General features: G+C 43.6%; 1 protein-coding gene across 1 annotated transcript in view; it reads left to right on the top strand.

Moving 5' to 3' along the window:
* LOC147693243 (uncharacterized) overlaps positions 1–16,663 on the top strand; it is a 56,795-nt gene extending 40,132 nt beyond the window's left edge. Inside the window, exons 4-7 of the mRNA XM_086933642.1 lie at positions 7,685–7,741; positions 12,205–12,734; positions 13,410–13,506; positions 14,778–16,663. Coding sequence (XP_086789768.1) covers positions 7,685–7,704 — 20 coding nt within the window. The 3' untranslated portion in view covers positions 7,705–7,741; positions 12,205–12,734; positions 13,410–13,506; positions 14,778–16,663. The remainder of the gene's footprint in view (positions 1–7,684; positions 7,742–12,204; positions 12,735–13,409; positions 13,507–14,777) is intronic.
* Positions 16,664–25,813: the final 9,150 nt, after the last annotated feature.

The raw sequence follows: 25,813 nt of genomic DNA, 5'->3' as shown, positions 1-25,813 counted from the left end.
CTAATATATATAACAGGCGTAGCTGCCCATCGCGGATTGACTACATTTTTCTAGACATCCGACTTTGGGGAGAACTAATAGACATGGAGGTGAAACCAACCCAGGACAGTGACCACAATCCACTCTGCATGCAACTAAGAAACACCTGGACCATTTCTAAGTCCGCAAATTTGGTGAAGACCATGACAAAACAGGCAGTCCCCTCCCATTGTAACCGGCGCCTTAAATGGCATAAAGTTGCGAATGAGGAGATTAAATTGGTCAACATTAGAGATCTTGTCGAGCAGAAATCATTGGAGCTTGGGGCGATTACTGCTGCTACAGAGATCATAGTGCCCTCTCCCCTTCCCGATTTTTATCAAAGGACAATGATGGGTTGGGGGAGTTCTTCACCGTTTCGGACCCTAGCAATCAGAGTACCAACAGGAAACTGCATCCCAGGTCTCCTAACCTGTTTTACTCAGACGTTTGCAGGGAAAAGAGGCGGAGTCTTTCCCTGGCTTTAAAAGGGAACAATCCCCTCCTAATAAGACTAGCAAGAAGGGAGTACGCTAGGACAGTCAAGCTTGCCAAACGTAACTGGGAAGAAGACCATTGGCAAGAACTTAAAGCCGCTTCTCTATTAAAAGACCCTGCAGTATTCTGGGAAATAATGAACAAAGGTAGCCGAAAGGGGACTGACCCGATTTCGAACCACATCGCGGAACATGAATGGCATGCCCATTTTCTTGCCCTATACTGCGATGTTGAAACAGCTACGGTGGAGTCTAATGGACCTATCCCAGTATCTGACATGGCTCCTAGCCTTGAATACCGAACAGAGGGGGCTAATTTAGATGAAACTTTTGAGCACAGTGAGGTTTCTTCTGCCATAGCTGGGCTGGCACCTGGAAAGACAGCTGGTCCTGACGGCCTCCCTGGTGATTTACTCCTACACGAAGTTAAAGGGTGGGCAGACTTCATCCTCCTCATAATGAACCTGATAGCCAGAGGCCACCCTGTCCTGGACTCTTGGAAAGGGGAAGAGGGGGTCACGATATACAAAAAGGGCAACCGGGAGGATCCTGCCAACTACAGGCCAATCAGTTTGATTGATGTAATACAAAAAGTGGTTGGCAGAGTCCTCCTAACGAGAGTAAGGTCGTGGATGGATGATGCTAATGTCCTCTCACATTTTCAAGCAGGATTCAGGAAGAAAGTAGGGACGATTGACCAAGTGTTCAGATTCTGTACTCTGCACTGGAAAGTGGTATCCATAGGGAAGGGTAGCTTACATCTGGCTTTCATGGATCTTAAGACCGCTTTCGATCTGGTTCCCCGGGCCAGGTTATGGCAAGTCCTGTACGATCCAGGGATTCCCCCCATGATTCTTGACTTTGTCAAGCGTCTACTTGAGGGGAATTATGCTAAAATTAGGAGGGGTAACCAAGGCCAGCTAACAGGAAGGGTGGCAGTGAATAGGGGGGTGCGCCAGGGTTGCGTTTTGGCTCCAACTTTGTTCTCTATCTTTGTAAATGGGGTGGTGGACCATTTGAGAGAGGTTCCATCTTATGCCCCAACCCTGGCCGGGGAGAAAACCCCCACCCTCCTATTCGCAGATGATACGTTACTGGTCTCAAAAACACCTGCAGGCCTACAAAAACTTTAAATAGGTTTAGCCTTTTCTGTAATTTACGGGGCCTATCGATTAATACTGACAAAACGAAATTGATGGCACTCTCCTCTCGCAAATGCTTGAAGATTAGTATTAACCTGATTGGTACCCCTTTGGAAACCGTAGACTCGTTTGATTATTTGGGGATTAGGATGAACAACCAAATGAAATGGAACACTCACCTAGCAAAAATGCTCCTTAACCACAGAAGGGTAGCTGGAGCCATATTAAGGGAACAGCGCTTCTCAGTTAGCAGACCAGTAGGCCCGGCCCTCGTGGTCTACGAGGGCAAGGCACTCCCTTCGGCTCTCTATGGGTCGGAGCTATGGGGTTTTGAAGAGGTCTGTGAGCTTGAGAAATCTGAAAATAAGTTCTTTAGGGGCTTGGTATCTTTGCCGCTCTCCACCCCTCTGACCCTGCTTCGTTGCGATTTGGGAAGACAGTCATTTACAAACATCGCTAGACTACGTCCCTTATTGTTCTGGGTGTGCCTAAGAAAGACCCCTGAACTGGCAAACTACGCGGCTGCACTGAGTGAGATCATCAACCTAGACAAAGGAAACAAGATCAAGTGGATTTGCAATCCAAGAAAGTTGGCAAAAGAAATAGGGCTGGAAGAAGGTTGGGTAACTCAGAACCTGCCTGCCAAGCAATTTGTAAAGAAGGTATATTGGGAATGGGTAAAAGGGTTGGAGGCACGGAATCCTAAACGAGGGACCCTTACTGCTCAGTTTCGAGAACATAAGCCAGCTGTTAAATTCGAGCATTATCTCGATTTTATACAATCTTCCCGCGATAGATTGTTGTACATGAATCTTAGGCTAGGAACGCTCCCACTTAATGTTATGGTAGCAGGTTGGCGGAATAGCTTGGCATCTGTGAACTGCCCAGGTTGCCATGCACCATCTGAATCACTCCCACATTTCCTCTTTGCATGCCCCGCTTACAGGGCTGCAAGGAGGAAATGGTTGAATCCTATATGCAAAAATCTTGGGTTCACCGACTATAGGGCAGCACTACGCATATTCAAATCTGATACTTCCTCTCTCAGTATGATCTGTGCGGTAGCAATGTACATGGGTAATGCCTGGCTGTTACGCTCAAAGATGTTAAAAAATAGCAAGAACTAGCACCTATAGGCTCCTTATGCTGATCATATGCTTTAAAGTTTACCATCCACACCAAGAAAGTGGCTGCCACGTGCTTTGGCATTTTACGTAACATCAGGCCCATTCTGAAGTTCTTTGACTGCCGCACCCGCCAGCTCATTGTTCAGGCGACGATCCTTTCTAGACTAGACTATGCCAGCTCTCTCCTATTGGGAGCGAACCTGGCTGACACCACCAGATTGCAGAGAGTCCAGAATGCGGCAGCCAGGGCTCTGGTTGGCCTCCCTCGCCATTCTTCCGTTTCTGGAGCCTTAAAAAAACTGCATTGGCTCCCGGTGGGCAAAAGGATCCAGTTCAAGGCTCTATGTTTAGCCTTTAAAATCCTTAAAACCGCCTCTCCCCCCTTGCTGAGTCCCCTCCTGTCTGAGTACACCCCTAGAAGATCGCTCCGCTCAGAGGGACAACACCTTGCGACCATTCCTCGCACTAGACTGGCCAGAGTCGGCGGCCGATCCTTCAGTTTCCTGGCTGCCAAGCTATGGAACAGTTTGCCCGAAGCCATACGGGGGATTCAAGACCTCTTAGCCTTTAGAAAGGCCGTCAAAACCCATCTTTTCCAATAATCTTTCATCTATCTGTGCTACTCTCTCTCTGCATTTTGTCTGCTCGCAGCGCCGGGACGCCCCTTGGCTGGGGCAGCCGTGCGCTATATAAATGTCTATAACATTAACATTAACATATGCCAACTGTATATGCAATTGTTTTTATTGTTAATAGTGTAAACATTCTTTTTAACAGACTTTTAGATGCTTTTATCCTATAATTGTTGTATTAATTCATCGGGCCATTATCGTATGAATTGCTGGATTTCTTTTACCAAAATATCTCTTCTTCATACTTGTATGATATTTTATATCAAATAAAGTAAATACAGCTACTATTAAGATGGGATTTGAATATCCAGAAGTTGACCATATTGTCAATCTGAGGATCCTAATTGCTGGATCAGACTTTGGTCCACCCCTGGGTTGGCGTCATATAGAAGGGCCTTCAGGGAGCTGTTTGCACTTGATAGGAACTGATCCCCGCCTTGACTTAAGGCGGGTAAAGAACTCTGCCAAACGTTTCAGTTTCCGGTGTGTGTGATGACCTAGAAAATCGTGGCAGAAACTTGGGCACTCAGATCAAAATCTCATATTGGAATCAAACCCTTTCGGAAGCCTGGCGCAACCTGCAACCAGAAGTTTTGATAGACAAGTTTCTAGCTCATAAGTATACACCAAAATATGAACCTTTATGGACAGGATCATCCCCCACTCAGCTGAGACCTGGTAATTCCGCTTTAGAATTTTCACACTTCCACTTGAGACGCTGACTGGCAAATGGAATGTGGGTACCGGTGCATTGGGGATTTCCCCTTCTGCCCATTAGTCAGAGAAACAGAGACCCATTTCCTATTCTTCTGCCCCAAGTACTCGGCACCCCCAATGAGTGGATTATTTTGATCTGTCGCCCTTTGGGTGTCACCCGCTGTACCTAGATCTGACACATACGAACCAGTCTCCTGGGGGCTCTCAAGGTTTGTAACTTGGGCCTGGTAAGTGTCAGAAGTGTGATGTAGGTTGTTGAAATCTCCCCCACCTCCCCCCCCCCCAGGTAGTGAGATGTTAACACTGTGATGCTTTAGACCTTGGTGAAATTGTCATTCTATTATTCGGATATTGTGGGTGGGTGATACTATTTTTATGATGCTGTGTTAATTACATTCGTTTTGTTAAATGTTCTACATGTTGGTTAGAGCACGTGCCGCCTTACCATGAATAACGTGCTCTTGCAAACCCTGGATTGTAATTGTGGGTCGAACTTCTAAAGGCCCATCATGTCCAAAGAATCTCTGTTTTTTAGAGGTGTTTCACTGCCTCCTATTGTTTTACTTGTGCACCTTTCAATGTGTGTAAGTTCTCTAGATATTTCTCACTGAAGGATAAAGTGCGAGACGCTTTATCAAGCACTTTTAGTTGCAGTCAATAGTGGTTTTACCTGAGCTTCAATAACTGAAATGTGTGAATTGTTAGATTCTTTCCACTTGTAATTTTTACTTTGATGTTGCACTCGAGTGAGTTCCTTGACACTTTGCATTGTTTGTCTATAGCAGGTGTCACTTTAGCAGCAGCTTAGACTCTTAGGGCCCGATTCACAGAACTAACTTAAGACAAAATCCCAAACTTACTACTTTTGGTATTCACAGAAGTTAGGATGTTGTCTTAAGGCAGACTTAAGACAGACTTAAGACAGACTTAAGACAGACTTAGGACAGACTTAGGACAGACTTAAGACAGACTTAAGACAGACTTAAGACAAAGTCCTAACTTTACTACTACTAAATGCCTTCTGTGAATTCCAAAAGTAGTACTTTTAGGATTTTGTCTTAAGTTAGTTTTGTGAATCGGGCCCTTAACAATTGCAGAATTAATGTGATATCAAAACCCTAAACTCTTTTTGTGCCTGAGGAAATCTACAGAATTTTGCAGCATAGTTATATGAGTCCGCCCATCATTTATTGTAAGCTGTTGGGACTGGAATATAATTATTATGGCACCTGTGAGGTAACTGAAATCATTGGGACATTGTTTTATATGTGATTTTAAATGTTATTTTATGATTATATTTATGTAACAGCAATAAAGTTATTACAACTACTACATGCAAACATATTTTCCCAGACACCACCACATCCATGTATCATCACAGTGTGCACTCCCAACCTCCTGAGCTGCCTATCTCTTATGCTGCTCTCCCATCTCAACGGTGACTGCTATCCAGTCCGCTGAAACATAAATCCCATTATTACATTTCCTCAACCAGCATGTTTGGGCCAAGGTGCCAAAGAAAAGGGGAGGTAGAAGAAAAATTTATACCAGGAGGACCCGTCCTCCAAAAACAGACATGTAATAATTATTATAGAGTCCCTCTGATATGGGATGGGTCTTCTTTCTTTCCACTTAGATGTTTTTCCAAGGGAAACACTGTGTTTTCCTTAATTAACTCTCACCCACCATAGTTGCCCCTTGGTGGCGTGCTTCATCATCGGGTTCTTCCTGTCCTGCTGCGGACAGGGTGTGCTATGACCTACGGAGACGTGGGAGCACTTATAGTTGGTACTATGTATAGATGAAGTGTGAAGGTCTGAGTGTGGGGAACTAAAGGTTAGAAATACCTATACAGTAGAAAAAAATATTTATTATCACCCCTGTCTGGTACAGTTAAAATATAAGGTAATTAGGTAACTTAAATCTAACAATGTGCCTAGGTCCACTGGTCGACATGTTTCTAGCCCTACCCCAAAGCTATTCTCAGGATCAAAGAGGAACGAATTTCCTGGTACCACTCTTGTTGTTAGTAACAAATATAATAATTATAAATAATACATGTATACAGCACCCACTGGTGTTGAAATAACCATAGATAGATTATTCAATTAATGTTGCCTCCTAATTGCAGCATGAGACCATACGAGGGGAAGGGACACCTGTAGTCACACTAGGCTCAAGGCTGCTCCCTCGCTTCAAGGTGAGTGCCGCCCGTGTCTCAGACGAAGGCCAAGTCACCCCTGTCTGCCTTGTGCCTCCCTGAGCTCGGCCTAACACTGAGGTACTGGTCCTGGTGGGTTGTCAGCTCCTCTGTACTTACAAATGGAACCTAAAAAAAAGCATGAACAGTGCCTCACTCCTGCTTGATGCATATCTGTGGTGGTCTCTTTAGGATACCATAGACACCCAGGGGCATATTTATGATAAAGGGGCGCTGCACTGTGTCACTGAGAAAGGGCCGTAGTTAAGGCATACAGTGTATTCCTGACTTTTACCCCTGCCCTGGCACACAAGGGGTGCCTAGCCACAACACCAGCACCCTTGCAGCACTAAGCAAGGATGCTTGAGTTGCAAGCAGGGTTGTTTTTGTGCAGGAAGGGACACATTCCTACACAAAAACAATCCTGTGAGGCACCTTCCTCTATCTAGATAGTTGGAGGAAGTAACAAGGTGAAATAAAGATATTTCTCCTTATTATGACTTTACTGGGGAGGTATATAGGGCCCGATTCACAGAACTAACTCAAGACAAAATCCAAAACTTACTACCATTTTGGTATTTACAGAAGGCACTTACTCCTTTCGGTACTCACAGAAGTGAGGAGTCCTAACTTTAGGACTCCTAAATGCCTTCTTTGAATACCAAAAGTCTTAAAGGTAGGATTTTTTTCAGTTTAGGATTAGTAAAGTTAGGAGTCCTAACTTTAGGACTCCTAAACTGAAAATAAATCACAACTTTAAGACTTTTGTCATTCACAGAAGGCAATTAGGAGTCCTAAAGTTAGGACTCCTCACTTCTGTGAATACCGAAAGGTGTAAGTGCCTTCTGTGAATACCGAAAGGAGTAAGTGCCTTCTGTGAATGTCAAAATGGTAGTGAGTTTAGGATTTTGTCTTAAGTTAGTTCTGTGAATCAGGCCCAGAGTTTTGGAGCAATCACAAGTTTAAAAGTTCCTGTAAATCTGGGGATGTGTTAAAATCCATGGGAGTTGCATGGAAACACCCGCACAACACCCATGGAATGCCTTCCCATGACAGAGTAACACAATGTAGCGATTTGTTGTGTTGCATCAATCCAGATTTTTTGAACCACTCAAAGCCACGCAAAAGGGCTTTGTGTGGCTTCAGAAAAATCTTACTTAAATGTTTGTATCACGCATGTAACACATGCAACTTGATGCAACCTTCTCATAAATATGCCCCCAAGTGTGGCCATGAGTTGTGGAGGAAGAGGAGTGGGAAGAGTGACTAGAAATCTAACTATATCAATGAAAGCCACATTTCTATCATCCATATTCTATTGTTTATTGTTGCTTTCTTGTGTCTCCTCTAGGTTCATTCAAGGCACCATGAAAGTGTTCTCTTTGGGATGTTTTCGGAGCTCGTTCAGGTACAGTTCTTGAAGCGGCGGTAGAATGAATGCCAGCCACCAATGTAGATACTTTTCCTAGTCCTTACCACTTTGTGTCCTCTCACACTACTTTGTGCTTTTTAACCAAGAGTTGTACTCTAAAAAGTCTTCCTATTTCCTATGGATGATACTTCTCTTCTGAAGTGCTAGCGTTGTCTTTTCATGGTATTTGTGTATCCAAAAGCAGGGGAGTCCAACTTTCTTTTGAACAGACTTATGTAAGGGCTACACAAAGCTGCACAGGTTTGTTTTTTAGATTTGGGTGTTTTGAAAAGCACTGGTAGTGATTCAGTGATAATTTTAGAACATTGTACAACTATCAAACTATGGGGAACAATATACAGCCAATCTTTTGAGGATGAAGTGAAAACTGTCAATCGGTATTCGTCAGCAGCAATACTCAGAAAGGTGGATTTAGGCAAAATCCCTTCAATTCTTACCTTAAATGACCTCAATCAGGGGAGGTTTGGTTCATCTCTAGTTTGGAGGTCCAGCGTAATCCAGAGCTTGGGACCCAATCGTCCCAATGATTTGACACGACCTTTGATGGTTGCTTTGTCACAGCGGGATCTGGTGTGAATCAGGTGAAGGTTCCTGCTTTTATTGTAGCTATTTTTTTTAGGTATGTCGGGCACGTGTCCCACTACGCCTTATGGATGACACAGAATCTGATCCTAGCCTCTGATGGGAGCAGGCAGAGTGCTTTCTGTGCTGGTTTGGAAAATAGTAAACTTTTGGCAGTTTAGGCACATCCTTTGAGGTTAGTTTTGTAGTCTTTGAAGAATGATCATCAGCTTCCAGGGGATCACTTACAGAGACAATCGAGGAGTCTGTGCATCACATTACCAGACATTTTGTGATCTTACTCCCTTGGACGGTTTGAAGGATAATTGGGAATTTTCAAAGCATAGAAAGTTGCAAATTGGGACTTTCAACAACGGCATTGATGTGGGGGTGAATGAGCGGTCGGAATCAAAGATGACTATAAAGATTGTAGCTCTGTGGGGTGGAATGACCAGCCTATCAAGGTAAGTGTAGGATTGAGAAGTTGAGTGAAATCCATCTAGGACTAGGATTAAAGTTTTTCATGAAACTATAAGCCAGCATATCCAGTTTTTAATATTACTTTATCAACAATAAATCAGTAAAGTAGCTCTTTTTATATTTGATGTATTGCTCAATCTGCTTCCCTAAGTGTTTCTACTTTTTTTCAGGATGTAGTTTGTATGTAGAGGCATATTGCTGAGAGGCTTGCATCATATTTGCAACACACAATGTGGTACACCCATGATGCAAACCTCTAAGTTAGATTTTTTAAACCAAACAAAGTACTCTGCATGCCTCTGAGTGGCTTGAAAAATCTGGAGTACCGCAACACCACGCAAATCTCTCAATTGAGTTACTCTGCCCAAGAAAGGAATTCCCATGCAACTCCCATAGATTTTGACACATCCCCAGAATTACAAGAGCTTTTACACCTGGGAATGATCAAAAATCTTAAACTTTCCCAGGTGAGGTGTAGCAAGGAGAAATATATATTTATCCTAGTGTCTTCCTCTTTCTGTGTGTGTTGTATTCTGCAGCACACACAGAAAGAGGAATATGCCCCCCAGGATTGTTTTTGTGCAAGATGATATCCCTTCCCGCACAAAAACAATCCTGAATTCAACACAGGCACAGTGCATCTATTGGCGTTAGTCTTCCAAAAAGGCGCCAGAGCAAGGGAAAGGACAGGAATGTGCTGTATCACATTAAATGCAGCTCCACGGATTTAGGAGCGGTGCCCTTCTAATCCAAAAGGGACAGGGTCTCAAAGTTAATGTGAACAAGCAAGAATTCCCTTTGTTTCACACACTTATCAATTCACACCTTTTATATCTCTTATTTTTGTATAAGAGAAAATCAATTGGTTCTTTTATTTATCAATGTCAATCCACACTCTCTAAACACTGACCACTTTTTTAGGTAAAAATGTCCAATTTATTACATATTGATATATAAAAATATTTAAAATTATTATAAACAGCATTACATTTAGAAAAAAATCCACATATTGAAATCGTATACCAATTTAGATAACATTTCATTACAAATACATCTCCAAATATTTTTCTTCTACGAAAGGTTATGGATGACCACATCCTCAAATTCATCATATGTACAAACATCACAAAATCATACAAAAACACAAGTCTTTGTCATGGGTTGTCGACACAGCGTTTCAGTGGTTATTTATAATGATTCACTTCACCTTCTTCAGGACAAACAATTTATTTAAATGACATAAATTTATTTTTTTTTAATTGGCTTTTTTTCTGTCCCTTTACTTATTTGGTAGTGTCCTCACTTAAGTAGGATTGTAACTATTCCTCTTGTTCTATGTATGGTAGTGCCCTTTTTATGTTACTATCTTCAGTCACTCATTGACCAGTATGATAATCCATGACAGAATGTTACTACTTTTCAATATGCTGTCCATGGATTTACTGTCAGACCTCATGATTGCATGATTTTTGTGATAACTGTTTGTACATTTGATGAATTTGAGGATATTGTCATCCATAACCATTGTTCTTATCACCTTAAATATGGCACATTCCTGCCCCAGGTGACTTGCTTTATTGCATCACAGTCACAGAAATGAGTCCCTTGATGTTCACTTGTGAATGGGTGTGTTGGTGGTTTGTGTGGGATGGAGCAGTGAAGGAGATGGAGGGAAGCTAGTTCAGAGGGGAGAGTGAAAAGAGGATATGGAAGACGAAAGAGATGCGGTGTGAATTATGCAGATGGAGGATAACACAGGGACATGGGGAAAGATGACAGAGAGGCAGTCAAAAATTAGGTCACACACTGTGCGAAACACAGGAGTGTTGTTTGCATATTTTAGGCCACAGTCTTAATTGCATAGGTCATTCCTCTACGAAAGGCTTTAACCTTATGCTTCTTCGACCACACCACTATTGGAGACACCTTGCCTTTTTAAATCCCACTTTAAACCCTCGAGTCACCCATAGAAACTTTCCCTGGCAATGTTTTGCTAATCAATATTCCTGCTATGATATTATGGCAGAGCAGCGTTAAAGGCTCAGCATTGTGGTGAAAGACCTCTCACTATTCAGCCTTGAGGGCACCACATAGGAGTCTGCGGCATCAGAAATCTGAGGGGTCCTTTACAAGCCCTGCTCGCCACCTGAACGTCACTTTTAATGATGCTCCGGCGGCACACATTGCAGAACCAAATTTACAAGGCAGCGTACAGACACCCTGTATGGCTTTTCATGGCCTTATAGATATGGTGTGAGGCAACGCGGAGCGAAACACTGCTTTGTCTCACACTACGATGGGGAGGTGTCCCATGAACCTCGCGGTGGCTGTTCCCATGTAACACCCTCGGCAGTTGACACATTCCTAGATTTACAACAAGCTGCAAACCTGAGAATAAGTCAACAGTCTCCGCCTCCCCATGGGCGGTGTAATGGTTGTTTTTGTGAAAGAAGGTGTCCCTTCCGGCACAAAAACAACCTGATTTCAATGCAGGCACCCATATGCCATGCTGCAAGGATGCCTGCATTGGCGCATGGCAGCCATTTGTGCACAAGCACAGTGAAAGAGGACTGGAACTTGCCGTATCTCATAGACACAACACATTTCTGCCCTTTTCCTTTGACGCGGCAGTGCAGCAGGAAGGCTTGCCGCGCTCCCCTATGCCACAACTAAGTAAATGAGGCACTGAGAATCTCAGACATAACTGTCCAGTTTGGTCTCTGATGAAAGAACTGATTCCAGAAATCCAGAGCCGTACTTCAAATTTGAGTAGCAGAATGCTGTGTCATTAGTGTTGTAAGCTGCTGTAAGGTCAAGTGACATGGAAGTAGGGAGCTGTTCCTCTTCTAGACTGATTTTTATGCAAAACATGTATTTTGGCTTGCTGAGTTACTAATATAGCCTCAAAACCTTTTCTTGTACTCATAATGGTCTTTTGACAACCTCTTCGGTTCCCTTATCTAGCAGAAGAGTTATTAAACTGTGGTTTACACCATGGGAAGTGAATGTTTTTAATAGAGTAATGGAAGATTCTGAACCCGATTCCTAACTTTATTACTCCTAAATGCCTTTTGTGAATACCTAAAGTTAGGATTTTGTCTCAGTTTAGGAGTAGTAAAGTTAGGATTCCTAACTTTACTACTCCTACATGCCTTTTGTGAATACCGAAAGGCGTAAAGTTAGGATTTTGTCTCAGATTACTTTGGGGAATCGGGCACTAGGTTAATAAATTCTCTTATGTCATTTCTGCTGCTGAAGTAACTGTAAAAGTCAAGTTATGACACTGCCGGCAATTTCATAAGAGGGTTAACCGCGACATCACAGTGTTTCATTACAAGATGATACTGGAAAGATGGTCATTGCTTGGAGTATTAATTACGTTTCCTTTTACCTTGCAGAGAAACAATAATTTCAGACTTTCCTGTCCATAATCTGCATCAAGCTGAACAAAAGCAAGAATTCATTCCTCTGCACAGGCTCCTGGAGAGTGACTGATGAGTCCTGGTGGTGGAAAGTCCAGAGAATTTATTCAGGAGGAGGACTCACTGGAACTCGGCTTCTAGTAGATATTTAGGAAGCACTTCTAGCAAATGAATGATGACCATCACCAGACAAATACTGTTTAAATTGCCAATTATAAGTCAAATCTCTAAAGTAGAGTAAATTATGAGCTGATACTGTCAAAATCACTTTAATTCATAATGGTATGTTAATCAATTTGATGTGAAGTTGTTACTTACTGATAATTTACTAGTCTTCTGCGTGATTACTTTATGTACCCAAGGAGTACTCTGAGACTGAGGGCCTCCATTTGTATAGTGTGTGTGCACCCTTGTAGAACTCCCTGTGAGTGCTGCCTCTGTAATGTGCACTCGTACACTGAGGGCCGCTCTCTAAAATACTCTGTGTGCACCTTGTAGAACCTACGGTGAGAGTTGTGTACCTTCATTTTGTGATGTGTTTGTCTGTTGTGTGTACTCGTACACTGAGGGCCGGTCTTTCAATTACTCTGGGTACTCAGTGTGTGTGGAACTTTGTAGAAACTGCGGTGAGAGTTGTGCACCCTTAATCTGTGCTGTTTTACTCTGTAATATGCACTCGTACACTGAGGGCCGCTCTGTAAAATACTCTGCGTACTCTGTGTGTGCACCCTTGTAGAGCCTACCGTGAGTGTGGTGCACCCTCATCCTGTGCTGCGTTCCTATGTAACGTGTACTTGTACACAGGGGCGGCTCTGTAAAATACTCTGGATTCTCTATGTGCAGCCTTTAGAACCTACGGTGAGTGTTGTGTACCCTCATTTTGTGATGCGTTCATCTGTTACGTGTACTCGTAGGCTGGGGACAGCTTTGTAAAGTACTCTGGGTACTCAGGGTGTGGGCCTTGTAGAACCTACGGTGAGTGCTGTGACCCTCATTCTGTGCTGCTTTACTCAGTAACATGTACTCTTACATTGGGGGCTGCTCTGTAAAATACTCCTGGTACTCTGAGTTTGCACCTGTGTAGAACCTACTGTGACTGCAGTGTGCCCTCATTCTGTGCTGCGTTCTTCTGCAACATGTACTCTTACACTACTCTGTGTGTGCACCTTTGTGGAATCCAGTGAGAGTGCTGTGCACCCACATTCTGTGCTACCTTTTTCTGTAAGGTAAACATTTACACTCAGGCCCACTCTCCTGAGTTCTCTGGATGCTCTCAGTGTGGACTCTTGTAGATTCCACTGTGGGAGTGTGTGTGGTCTCTGTCTGGGCCGCGTTCCCTTTTACACTCAGGCCCACTCTCCTGGACTCTCTGGATGCTCTCAGTGTGCACTCTTGTAGATTCCACTGTGGGAGTGTGTGTGGTCTCTGTCTGGGCCGCGTTCCCTTTTACACTCAGGCCCACTCTCCTGGACTCTCTGGATGCTCTCAGTGTGCACTCTTGTAGATTCCACTGTGGGAGTGTGTGTGGTCTCTGTCTGGGCCGCGTTCCCTTTTACACTCAGGCCCACTCTCCTGGACTCTCTGGATGCTCTCAGTGTGCACTCTTGTAGATTCCACTGTGGGAGTGTGTGTGGTCTCTGTCTGGGCCGCGTTCCCTTTTACACTCAGGCCCACTCTCCTGGACTCTCTGGATGCTCTCAGTGTGCACTCTTGTAGATTCCACTGTGGGAGTGTGTGTGGTCTCTGTCTGGGCCGCGTTCCCTTTTACACTCAGGCCCACTCTCCTGGACTCTCTGGATGCTCTCAGTGTGCACTCTTGTAGATTCCACTGTGGGAGTGTGTGTGGTCTCTGTCTGGGCCGCGTTCCCTTTTACACTCAGGCCCACTCTCCTGGACTCTCTGGATGCTCTCAGTGTGCACTCTTGTAGATTCCACTGTGGGAGTGTGTGTGGTCTCTGTCTGGGCCGCGTTCCCTTTTACACTCAGGCCCACTCTCCTGGACTCTCTGGATGCTCTCAGTGTGCACTCTTGTAGATTCCACTGTGGGAGTGTGTGTGGTCTCTGTCTGGGCCGCGTTCCCTTTTACACTCAGGCCCACTCTCCTGGACTCTCTGGATGCTCTCAGTGTAGACTCTTGTAGAGTCCACTGTGGGAGTGTGTGTGGTCTCTGTCTGGGCCGCGTTCCCTTTTACACTCAGGCCCACTCTCCTGGACTCTCTGGATGCTCTCAGTGTGCACTCTTGTAGATTCCACTGTGGGAGTGTGTGTGGTCTCTGTCTGGGCCGCGTTCCCTTTTACACTCAGGCCCACTCTCCTGGACTCTCTGGATGCTCTCAGTGTGCACTCTTGTAGATTCCACTGTGGGAGTGTGTGTGGTCTCTGTCTGGGCCGCGTTCCCTTTTACACTCAGGCCCACTCTCCTGGACTCTCTGGATGCTCTCAGTGTGCACTCTTGTAGATTCCACTGTGGGAGTGTGTGTGGTCTCTGTCTGGGCCGCGTTCCCTTTTACACTCAGGCCCACTCTCCTGGACTCTCTGGATGCTCTCAGTGTAGACTCTTGTAGAGTCCACTGTGGGAGTGTGTGTGGTCTCTTTCTGGGCCGCGTTCCCCTGCAAAATAACATTTTACCTGCGGGCAGATACTTCAGGACACCGGGCACACCCTTGCATAATCAGCTTTTGGGGGGCGTGTTTACTATTGGCTGTTCGACACTTGTGTGGCACTACACATTTGTGCCCCTGTAGACTTCTATGATGATAATTAAATGGACTCAATGCGTTGCATCACTTTGAGGCACTCTGCGGCACTTTCTGACATGCACAACACCTTGGAAATAGCTCCCTGAGGGTTGCATGACTGCAGTCTGTGCTGCATGTCTCTATATAGTATAGTCATTCACTGAGGTCTGCTGCTGCCAGGGCCCACCAGCAAACAAGTGACAGAACAGGAGACGGAGAGAATCAGAGGAGGATACACTGCTGGTGGGTGGGCAAGTGCTGAGAAGTGCATAACACAGAAGAAGGATACCCTGAACCATCCCTGTAATGCAGGGTCTAGAGAGCCAATGAAGCAGAAGGAAGCCAACACTTCTTTCTCAATAAAGCGTGAACTATGGAAGCATAACTATAATACTTGTAAACCTGTTTCTTGTTTCCAGGTTAAGATGATGCTGACCTCCGTATAAGTGCACATATTCGGGTCATGTAGAAATGCCGTTTATTTCACATTCGTTTACTGCATGTGTGCACATAAGTGCAGTTCTCCGGTGATCGCCTGAATGGAAGACTTCAATGAGGTTATAAGGCCACTTCTATGTATATGGCTCGCCGACGCACCTTGGGCCTGGGTGCCTGCATGTGAAATGGTGGCAGGGCCTTTGTGATGTCTGCCTTGTCTAACAAGCCTTCTTTTCACTGAATAATAGCACGGGTGAGCCCTTAGATCTAGAAGGTCTCTCCTCTGGTAAGCACCTTTGAGGTTCTCCAGAAACTTCACTCCCTCCTTTGAGGACCGATGATGGCTACTCTTTTCTTCCCCTGAGGCCCCCTGCAGCCCGCTGTCTGTCTTTGAGGCCCTTCTCCACCCCTACTCATCTTGTAACTTTGTTTTACATCGAATGCAGACTTCAAGTTAAGGGCTTTATTGCTGGAACAAAGACACCATTCTACCCTGTCTTGTTACATTTGTTCTTCTGAGCTTTTAAGTTTCTTTTGTAGTGTAAATAGGGGTCACATATTCTCCCAGTAGGTGTTTGAACAACTTAGAAAGATACAATTTAGCAAATAATTAAATGGGGGAGTGGCCACCCAACCCATTTGCAAATGTCTGTAGCTGTTGAATCCCTGCCTCAGCAACTCTGTCCTTGTGCAGCAGATAACACGGTTTGTGAGTAAAGTTCCAGTACTTGAAACCTCTTCTGTTGTTTGTATGTGTCTGCCCATACATTTACCCCCTTGAAGAATCCATTGTGAGTGCTCTCCCCTCCTTCTACAAGTATAGTCCTTCACTCAGGGCACTATTGAGGAATCCATTTGGAGAGTTGCTGACTACTTCATCTTCAGCATGTCTTTGCAGAGCACATTATTTCACCTATCATTGCTGAGATAAAACTATGGGTGGGGGATAACTAATTTCCACATAGAATGTTAGGGAAATTTACAGATTTCATTTCCTGAAAGGTTGCAAAGTTATCCATCTGTGCCTGCAAGTTATAGTTCTTGAAAGTGAGATTTTTTGCAAAAAATAAATTCAGCACAAAAGTCTATTCAGTCAGTCGTCTTTAAAAAAGGATAGTTTTGCTGATGGTTTTCTTGTAATCTACAATGGTTGCTAGGCTGCCAACCTTTCCCAAAGTGTGAAGAACGCTCCATAGGACCACTCACCAGACCAATGCTCATTACTAAACTAAAGTAAATGTAAAGCCTTTGGAAATCCCATCACTTGTCTCTTGAATCTTCTTAACTAGGATTAGAATTATAAGTGTAATGTACAATTTCTAAGTGAATCATTTGCTACTCACTCCATTCAAGTCCTGGCATGCACTTTGTGCTGTAATGAGACTTCAGCCTGATTTACATCTTGGCGAACAGGTTACTTTATCACTATGGTGACAGGTATCCCGTCCGTCGAAATATAAATCACATGATATCCTATAGGATTTATATTTCTGCGGACAGGTTATCCGTCACCATTGTGATGGAGTAACCCATCCACAAAGATCTAAATCAGGCGTTCGGTCTCTGGCCAGAGGGGTCATGTGGGTATCTGGGCACAGGGTCTCTTCTGAATCTAGTACTGACTCTGCACTCTGTCTCCAGTTACAAACATGGCGTTGAGTACGGACCACCGTTGAATGTCCACAGTTTTAATAAAAAATCTGATGTGAAAAAAACAACAAGACAACCCGCGACAATGGGACAAGCATCCGACATTATATCCCGATTGTCTATCCGCCAGTCAGTGCACATTGTTTTACATGCCTTACTAACCAAATTAAAGCTGACACATTGCACCACAATGTGTGAACGACTCAGGCTCAGTCCTTAAGTAATATTTACTAAGCCACATAAGGGGTGATTGGTGATGCCTTGGGTGACTTTGTAAAGAAGAGTTATGTAATAAAGCAGCTGTGCAGTGTTGCTTTACATTTTGTGATAGCAGACATCCCATGGTGGTTCATGGGCATTCCCACACATTGCCAGGATTATGTTCCACTTGAGCGTGACATAACGAGAAGACATATTTTGACTTTTCCTGATTACAACGTCATTCTATTCGTGATGCATTCTGCATCATACATAGAAAGAGGAAATTGCCTCCTAGAATTGTTTTTGTGCAGGAGGGTATCGGTTGCATCCTACACCAAGGTGCAAGAGTGCCTGCATTAGCAGGAGGCAGCACACGGTGCCCCAGTGCAAGGAGGGAGCAGCGGTGTCTGCTATCAGAGAGATATGGCGCATTTCTGCTCTCTCTGTTTCACGCAATGGATTCCTGCAAGTTGCCTTGGTGCATCTTGTTGTGTTAAACTTTAGTACATGAGCCCCTTAATGCACAGGTCGACACAAATGTAGTCAACCCAATGTACTTACAATACAAATTTGTTGAAATAAAAAAGACACCTCAATACCCTCTGTACAAATAGTCTCATAATTACTAAGCCAACTACAAAATAGTGTAGCAGTGCAAGTATCAGTGAAAGACCGAGGCAGGATATAAGAGAGTAGGGAAACATTTGAAAACAAACCTTAAAGCCCCTCGAGCACCCACTTAAGAAATTTGTTCTAGGAGTCAGTCTAAGAGTCCATCAGGGCAGTGGGGTCTGTGGTCCAGACAGGAGTCTGTGAGAGAGGTGTTTGCCACAGTCACTCCCACTTAAGAGGGCCTATAATGACTTGAGAAAGCAATACAGAGAAAGCAGCCTCATTGACAATCAGGAAAATTATTTACCAAATGCATCCCATGACATATGGAATAATGGGCTCAAGACAATCATGTCTCTAAACCAAAAGAAGGGTTTTTATGGGAGTCTTATCAACACTAGACCAGATCTTTATCTTATAACACATTGCTCATATATTCTATATCCCACTTTGACCCCTTCTTAGACTAATGTCAAGGATATCAGATGGTGAAAAGGAAGCTGCTATGGTTTAGATTGTAAGTCTGTGGGCATATGTCTGGCCCTTCTGAGGATAGCAAAGAGCCTCCACTCAGACTCAAAGGCACAAATTAGAGTTGGCACCAACAGAGCAAGATGTGAGTTGTTTTCCTCCAACAGAGGTGATAAGCAAGGTTGGAGCTTGATATTTCTGCAACTTGACCTCAAAATCATTTTCATGGGATCAATAGAAAATGGCGTAAAGCCAAACACAAAACAAGTAAAAGGTACTGTGCTAAAGATCCTATCAAAATCCATGCTTTAAAGTCCAAGGTTATGGTTTGGTTGCCATGATACAACAGGGCGTGACATACACCAATAACCCTGTTAAAGCCTGTCTCAGCAGTAAAAGGCCCTCAAGTATCTGGCAGCCACTGTGTCCAAGTCACTAGCCTCTAAGAAACATTTTGATGTCAGACTAAAAAGGGCAGAGAATACACCAAAGGCTATTTCAAAATTTGATAAAAGTCATGGTAACGTGCACCTACAAACAATTGAAGCTGGGGTGGAGAATAAAGCAGAAGGAAAGATAGAGTACTGACTGAAGTTGGGTCATAGACATCAACTTGAGCAAAAGGTCAATTAGAGAGGCATCTGTGGAAGAAATTTCATGGACTCATGAAATGCACAACAACTGCAGCACTGGACTCAGATCTAGAGCATGCATCTGTTGAAAATAGAGCAGTAAATGCCTTGCACCACACCATCAGAAGAACATTTAGCCAGATTAGCCATCGCATCGACAGAGATGGGAGGAGATGCTAAACTCTAAACCCCGCTGATGTATCTAGGCAAAGAACTCACTCACCAAAACATAGTAGGACCTTACAAGTCTTTCATGCAGTGCAACACCCAGCAAAACCAGTTTCAAACACCACTGACACAATGAGTACCAGAAAAGTCCCAAAAATGTATTCCACCATACAACCAAGGAAGACAGCCTCCTGTCCACTAGTCCTTATGTCAGGAAGGAAACAAACTAAGTGAATTCTGATCTTCCTTCCGGCTCAGGATATTGAAGAATGCATTGCATGAATGAGCTAGAGGAGGGCTGACAAAGACATGCCAACAAACTAAAGGGCAACAGACTGAAAGTTCCAGATGTTTGATGGTGAGCATCATCTACAAAACCCACAGACAGAAAAGAGAGAAAGCAAGGAAAGAAACCAGAAAGAAAGAAAAGGCTTCTCCGGTATTTTCTGATAACCCTGCTTCTAGAACACTATCCACAATTTTATCTTCCTCAATAGACCTCCTCTCCCTGCTGTAGTTCTTTCTATCACACAACCTTCTTCATTCCTCACACAGTGGAACACTATATTTAATTATTTTAAACTTCTGTCATAAAAGGCCTAACGCTGAAAGCTTAAATACAATCTGGTCTAAACTGGCGTGGATACGGATGCTGGAGGCTGTTCATCTGAGGTCTGAATCTTGTGAGTGAGTGTCACCGGATTCATCAGTTTCCAAGACAAAAGGGTTGAATGGCAATTGGTGAGTTATGGATGTTGATGATTTTATTCAAACCTCTAGTTACTCTTTATTTTCAGTTCTTTTCCCTCACTTCTCCAAATTTTTGTGGAGGAACAATCAATGCAGTCAACAAGCAAATGCTTTACTTGTTCCCATAACATTTAACATAGAATGTCCAATGTATATGTTTGTGCCCAACTGTGGGGCATTGTAGTTTGTGCACTGCAGCAAAAGGAAATTCCATCCTAGATGATGCAATGAAGCAGGAGCTCATGATACATGATTGGAAAATTGACTCCGGACGCGTGAAGGATTTAGTATCATCAGTGGAAGATGTGGAAGAGCCTGACAAGAAGGGGCAAACACAAATCCCCAGACTAGGCTGGATGCAGCGCTTTGAAAAGAATTATGAAATCATAACTTTTTTAAAGATTTGTTTTGTGCAAGCCTATATTATTGATCTGTACTGTCTCATCACATAGGTGTTGGTGGTTGGCAGTTGCCAAAGGCAGGAGAAACCTTTATTCATTGCACGTAAGTAAGGAGTAATGATTATGTGGATTTATTCTGCTTACATTTACAGAGAAGGGGAACACAAATGTGTCCCTCTTTCAGCCGTGGAAGCCTCTTTCTTCTCATGTCTGTCCTCCATATAGAGTATTTCATTTGTGTTACTCTCTGTAAGCTAAAGTAGTGGCAATGCTATCTCCTGCATAAATGGGTGAAGAGGTATCTACCCTAGCTAATTTGATGATTGACACATGGTCTCAGGCCATCTTCAAGAGATTGGTATGGCATTATCTTTTATTCCAGAATTGAGCTTGTAATAGCAAACTCAGTCCACTTCTCATAGGCATTGAGTTGTTTCAAGCCATTACCCCCAAATGCAACTTGATGAGTGAACTTACTGAGGTGAAATCTAACCTTGCCTTCTAGAATCATAGCTTCTGTCACATAATTTCAATTGTCAACATTGGGCCTAAGAGAGTCATCATGTGTCAGACAAGCCCCTGATTACTTAGTACCTTAATTCAAGGATGTTTGAAGATTCTCTTAGAAACATCTCATCATAAAAATGAACTGCATTATATAAGATGTGGTTTATGTCATATGAAGCATTTCGGAACACAGATACCATATACTCTATTGACGGGTTGTGTGAATTGTTCTTTTGAAGCTTGATGATGACAATTGTTCCTGGTGTGTTCTTATAACACATATCATTCATCCAAGATATGTGAATCTGGTTTAAAATTGAACTGTGAGTGTCTCATTTTGAAATGTTAGATTCTTAACTTCTTTCAACTATTGTTACTATTTTTATGTTGAAGATGACAAATTCTTAACAATTATATTCAATACAAATATGCAAGAAAAATCAGAATTTGTAGTGGTATTTATAACATAAAAGAAATCAAATTATGAATGTTCTTTCTTTGCTGGAAACTGTATGTACATATGTCAAAATTAAACGCATTTGAAAAACAGGAGTTCCTTATTAGTGTGCCTATGTTTTTTTAAATTATAAACTAAATTCTAATTTTCTAAGATATTTTATTACCATGTCTTATTTTGCTTTTAAGATTGACAATACATTTCTTTATTATTATTATTATTATTATTATTATTATTATTATTTCCCCCTTTTTGCTTTTTAGTTTTTAGAAGAGTGCAACATTTTTAACATTCTCCTAAAGGTGCACTTAGAAGAGTATTTACAAGTGTGGCACCGTTTTTTAAACCAAGGGCAAATGTATATTGCTGAAATATGGTGATGTTTCTGCTGTTGTTTGCAGTGTTTAGTGTACAATACATGCCCAAGAACGTACAGGTACCTTCCATCCTTCACACATATAAGGCATTAAACATGCCTACAATGTTTTGCCATAAATCATTTTTTAACAACAGCCTTCTTCAACACAGCATATTTAATATACATTTAGGGACCAATTCACAAGGGCATATATGAGTATGGGAAGTAATAATACAGTAGTACTCTTTTAGGTACTTTTACATGCATTTGTGAATTGTTCCAATATATCCAACTCCATATTAAAGTTGTGAACTCCCTAAATCAGGCTAGATTTTGGATGACACACTCAGCAACATAAGTAAAAGTGTAAAGAGGGTGCAGAGTATGTGAATATCCCATGGATCTTTGCATTTTATTCCAATTTTAGATGTTATGGTGTTAATTTAGAAAGGCATGTAATAGTACAAAAACAGTACCACAGGAGTACTCATTCTCCACTAAGGGCCTCGTTACGATACGGTTTGAACTGAAACCAACGGCTTGCTGTAGTCCGACTGACGCACTACGATGTGTGCGGTCAGAGGCAGCAGTCAGAAGGACCGACCGACTCAATTCAACAGGCTCATGGAGCCTGCCGGTTGATTGGAATCTCCTCGTAAACCCTTAAGAACAGTGTTTTCTCCATCGGGATTATGATGTAGATTTCCGACAGCCTTTTATTGACGGCCTTTCTGACATGGAAAGGCCGTCAGAAAGTGACTTTGGGGGCTCCTAGCAGGGTTCCCTTCCCCCATGGCCCTCTGCTGACCTTGGGGGGCAGCTATGGTGCCCCCTTTAACATCTCTTTACCATGTGGCAGGCACCATGAGGTGGATGGATGAGTGAAAAGATGGATGGCTGAGTGAAAGGATAGATAATAATGGATTGGGTGAAAGGGAGATTGAATGATGGATGGAGCAAAGGGGTAGATAGATGAATGGATGGTTGGAGTGAAAGGCTGGATGGATGAGGAAAAGGATGGATGGATAAATAGATGGCTGGATACATTGATCCATTAAAGGGGGTTGGGTGAGTAAGAGGACGTGTGACTGAGTGAAGGGGTATCTGGATGAATGGATGGATGGGTGGATGGATAGGGTTTAATGAACAGGTTTGAAGATGCATAGATAGGTTTGGATAGTAATAGGTGGACAGGCAGATGGAATAGTGACACACTGAATAAGGGATGAAGATTGAATGGATGACAGAATTTAATCGGGAAATGGTGGATATCAATGAGTGGATGGAAGGATAAAAAGGTGAATCGATAGATTATTGGATGGATGAGAAAAGCAAGCTGTTCTGGCGAGGGTCGCAATGGCTTGCTTCACTTGCTTGGTGCCATAGGAGCTGTGGTTCAAAGTGGGGTGTATTTTCATTTTCTGACTACTCCCTTGCTGCATACCTTGCACTAAAGCCAAAGCTATAGCCTTGGTTTTTGTTTCTTTTGTGGGTGAGATGATTGTATTGTTCTATTCAATGTTTTTAATGAAACTCTCCTTGTATTAGTTTAAATTAATGTTGTTTTTTTGTGTATGTTCTATACCTGTTGTAACCCTATTATATAACTTGCAAATGTGCTTTTCTATTTTTTCATTAGGCCATGTACCAGCTATAATCCTTAAAGTGGGCAAATCTAATCTCATTTATAAAATAATTCTTCACACCCTGTGATCTAAGTTCCATTTTACATAAGATCGTGCTATTTTTGAACTAATATCAAGAAATGTGTGTTTACTAATACAGAACTGCTGGACTTGGCCCTTCTAACAGTTCACCCCTGAACTTTGTGCCTTTTAGTGTTACATAATTATAATGATTTCTGGTCTTTGCGCACTTTAGCACTGTCGAGCAGTGTAAAGTGCGTGCGCTCTCTGAGTGTGTGTGTGTGATTGGCCTGCCCTCCCTTGGAATGCATCGGGAATGTGTGTGTCCATGGTAATTCCTGATGCGAAGGGAGTGCAGGTGCGAGTTTAGTATGTGCGGACTTGTGTGATTAAATGCCTCGCGACGATGTGTGCAGCGTTATTGTGTCTAGTGTGGAAGTGCCACTTCTAGAAGTTGGCCTGTCTGTGCAGTGAATGTGCTGGCTTGTGATTGGCTGGTGTGCCAGGCTCCCGGAGTCAGGATGGGTCTGCCCCGGTGGTGAATGGGAGATCTGCATGTTGATGGCTGGGGAGGAGTGCACCTGGGACCTGAAGAGGGCTGGCCTTTCCCCTCACAATGATGGCTCCACCCCCTGTGGTGTGTCTGATGTCCCTGACCCATCCTGTGAATAGAGAGAGGGGCTGAGCAAAAGAAAGTGCTCAGGAACCAGTTGTATCTGGTTTGCCCCTTGCCTGCACCTTTAGACAAAGGAATTTTGTGTATAAAAAGAGGCTGTGACCTCTTGTAAAAGGTTCTTGTTTCCTGACTGGAATCTGCCAGGGGCATGCTGCTGATGGGGCCCAGGGGAAGGCTTGCCTCCCTGGGCCCTGCCCAGCCCCTGGATGCTGGAAGACTTCTTGGGGACCCCTCTGCCTGGTCTGGAATGACTAGGGGATTTTTCCTTGCCCCAGGAACCTTTCTTGTTCTTCTGGGACCATTTTGACTTTGTTTTCTTTACCCCCAGGACTTTTTGCGCTGTCTTTTGCCTTGGGAGCCTGGGGGCTGAGCAGCGCAGCGCTGCAGCGTGGAGCTACGCTCATTTTTGAGGGGGATCCCGACGTAGGATTCCCCCGCTGCTGGTGACTACTGGCAGGAGTCTACCCTGTTTTATGCCCATTTATATTTCTAATTATGGGTGCCACCCTGTTTATTTAATTATTTAGGCGCAGGTGCCCACCCTATGCCTTCCTTTTTATTACATGCCTACCGAGGGTGCCCAGCCCTCCTTTGCTGATATCAAAATCACCGCCGCAGCCCTGAGCTGCTTGTGGATACATTGCCGGGCCGCTGCCTGCCACGACCCGGAAGTAGTGGAGGTGGGCGGGGCCTGGTGACCTTAGTTCCACTTCCCCCTGCCTGGGGGAAGCCTTTGTCAAGGTCCGACACTCTTCTCCTCGGGGCTGTGTTGAAAGTTCCAAACACGCGCTCACGCAACCCACCCGTGACCCGGCAGAATCACAGACCACTAGGAGGGTTCCGCAACCGCGGGAAAGGAAGGGGACAGCGGGGAGGGAGATCTGAAACGATAAAGAACAAGGGATTTAGTTTCACACCCCTCCCTAACTAATCTAGGATACACCAACAACACTCTATAGATTAGTAATCCCCTATTCCCCCTCTGCCTGTTCAGCCTACCTGTAAAGGAAAATTCTAAGGCTTTCTATGCAGGAGGGAGATGGAAGGTCCTATCAGTGGCTATGATCTAGTAAAGAAAGAACACAAATATACATGTATTATACTACAATTGTACCACACATCATAGATAGTTTCTTGCGTCTCACATACCGACACACATACCCATGTTTGACCATAGATTATCTTGTTCCACTGTATTGCTAGGTACCCCCCTTGTTTTCCTCTCCTGTAGTTCAAAAGAAAGCACAAACAAGTTGCCGGAAAATAAACATGTAAATCAACTGAGAATGAGAGGAAGGTTAATGACACCTTCAAGATAAAATAGTACAGTTCAGCACACACAAGTGTTACGTTTTGAAATCAAGGTAACACGCTAAACCATTCTTTGTATCACAGTCTTGAGTCTCTCTTTGAAACTAAGAGTCTCCGTTAGTTCCGTATCCCTTCTGATACTGAAAGTAAGTACTTCCTTTTATCCAATATAAACAAAGTATGTCCAGAAGAAAAAGAACGCAGCCGCGTTTCTCTATCACATGGAGGACCAAACTCGTTTCCTTCGCCACGGATTACCGAGGAAAGAAACTGACGTACACAGCCGTGTCCGTCACTCCCGGAAAACCCTCCAAGACCAAAACAGCGATTCCTCTGTTTCTTCGGCGTTGAATGTTCCGAGCCGGAAACACCCAAACTCAATTACTCACGGTTTCACAGTCAAGCACCACTGCCACAATACCTCGGCTCACCAGAATTATCGGCTCCGTGTGTGCATTCCGTTTTGCTTATATTTCCGGGCTTACTCCTCACTTCTCACGCTACTTCCCCCATTGCTTCATGGGGATTGTAGTTCAGTGTAGCAGGTTGCGGGATCCCACGCATTGCG

This window comes from Lissotriton vulgaris, chromosome 8 (assembly GCF_964263255.1).
Source record: "Lissotriton vulgaris chromosome 8, aLisVul1.2, whole genome shotgun sequence".
NCBI classification, from domain to species: Eukaryota; Metazoa; Chordata; class Amphibia; order Caudata; family Salamandridae; genus Lissotriton; species Lissotriton vulgaris.
This window is presented reverse-complemented; position numbering and strand designations above follow the sequence as displayed.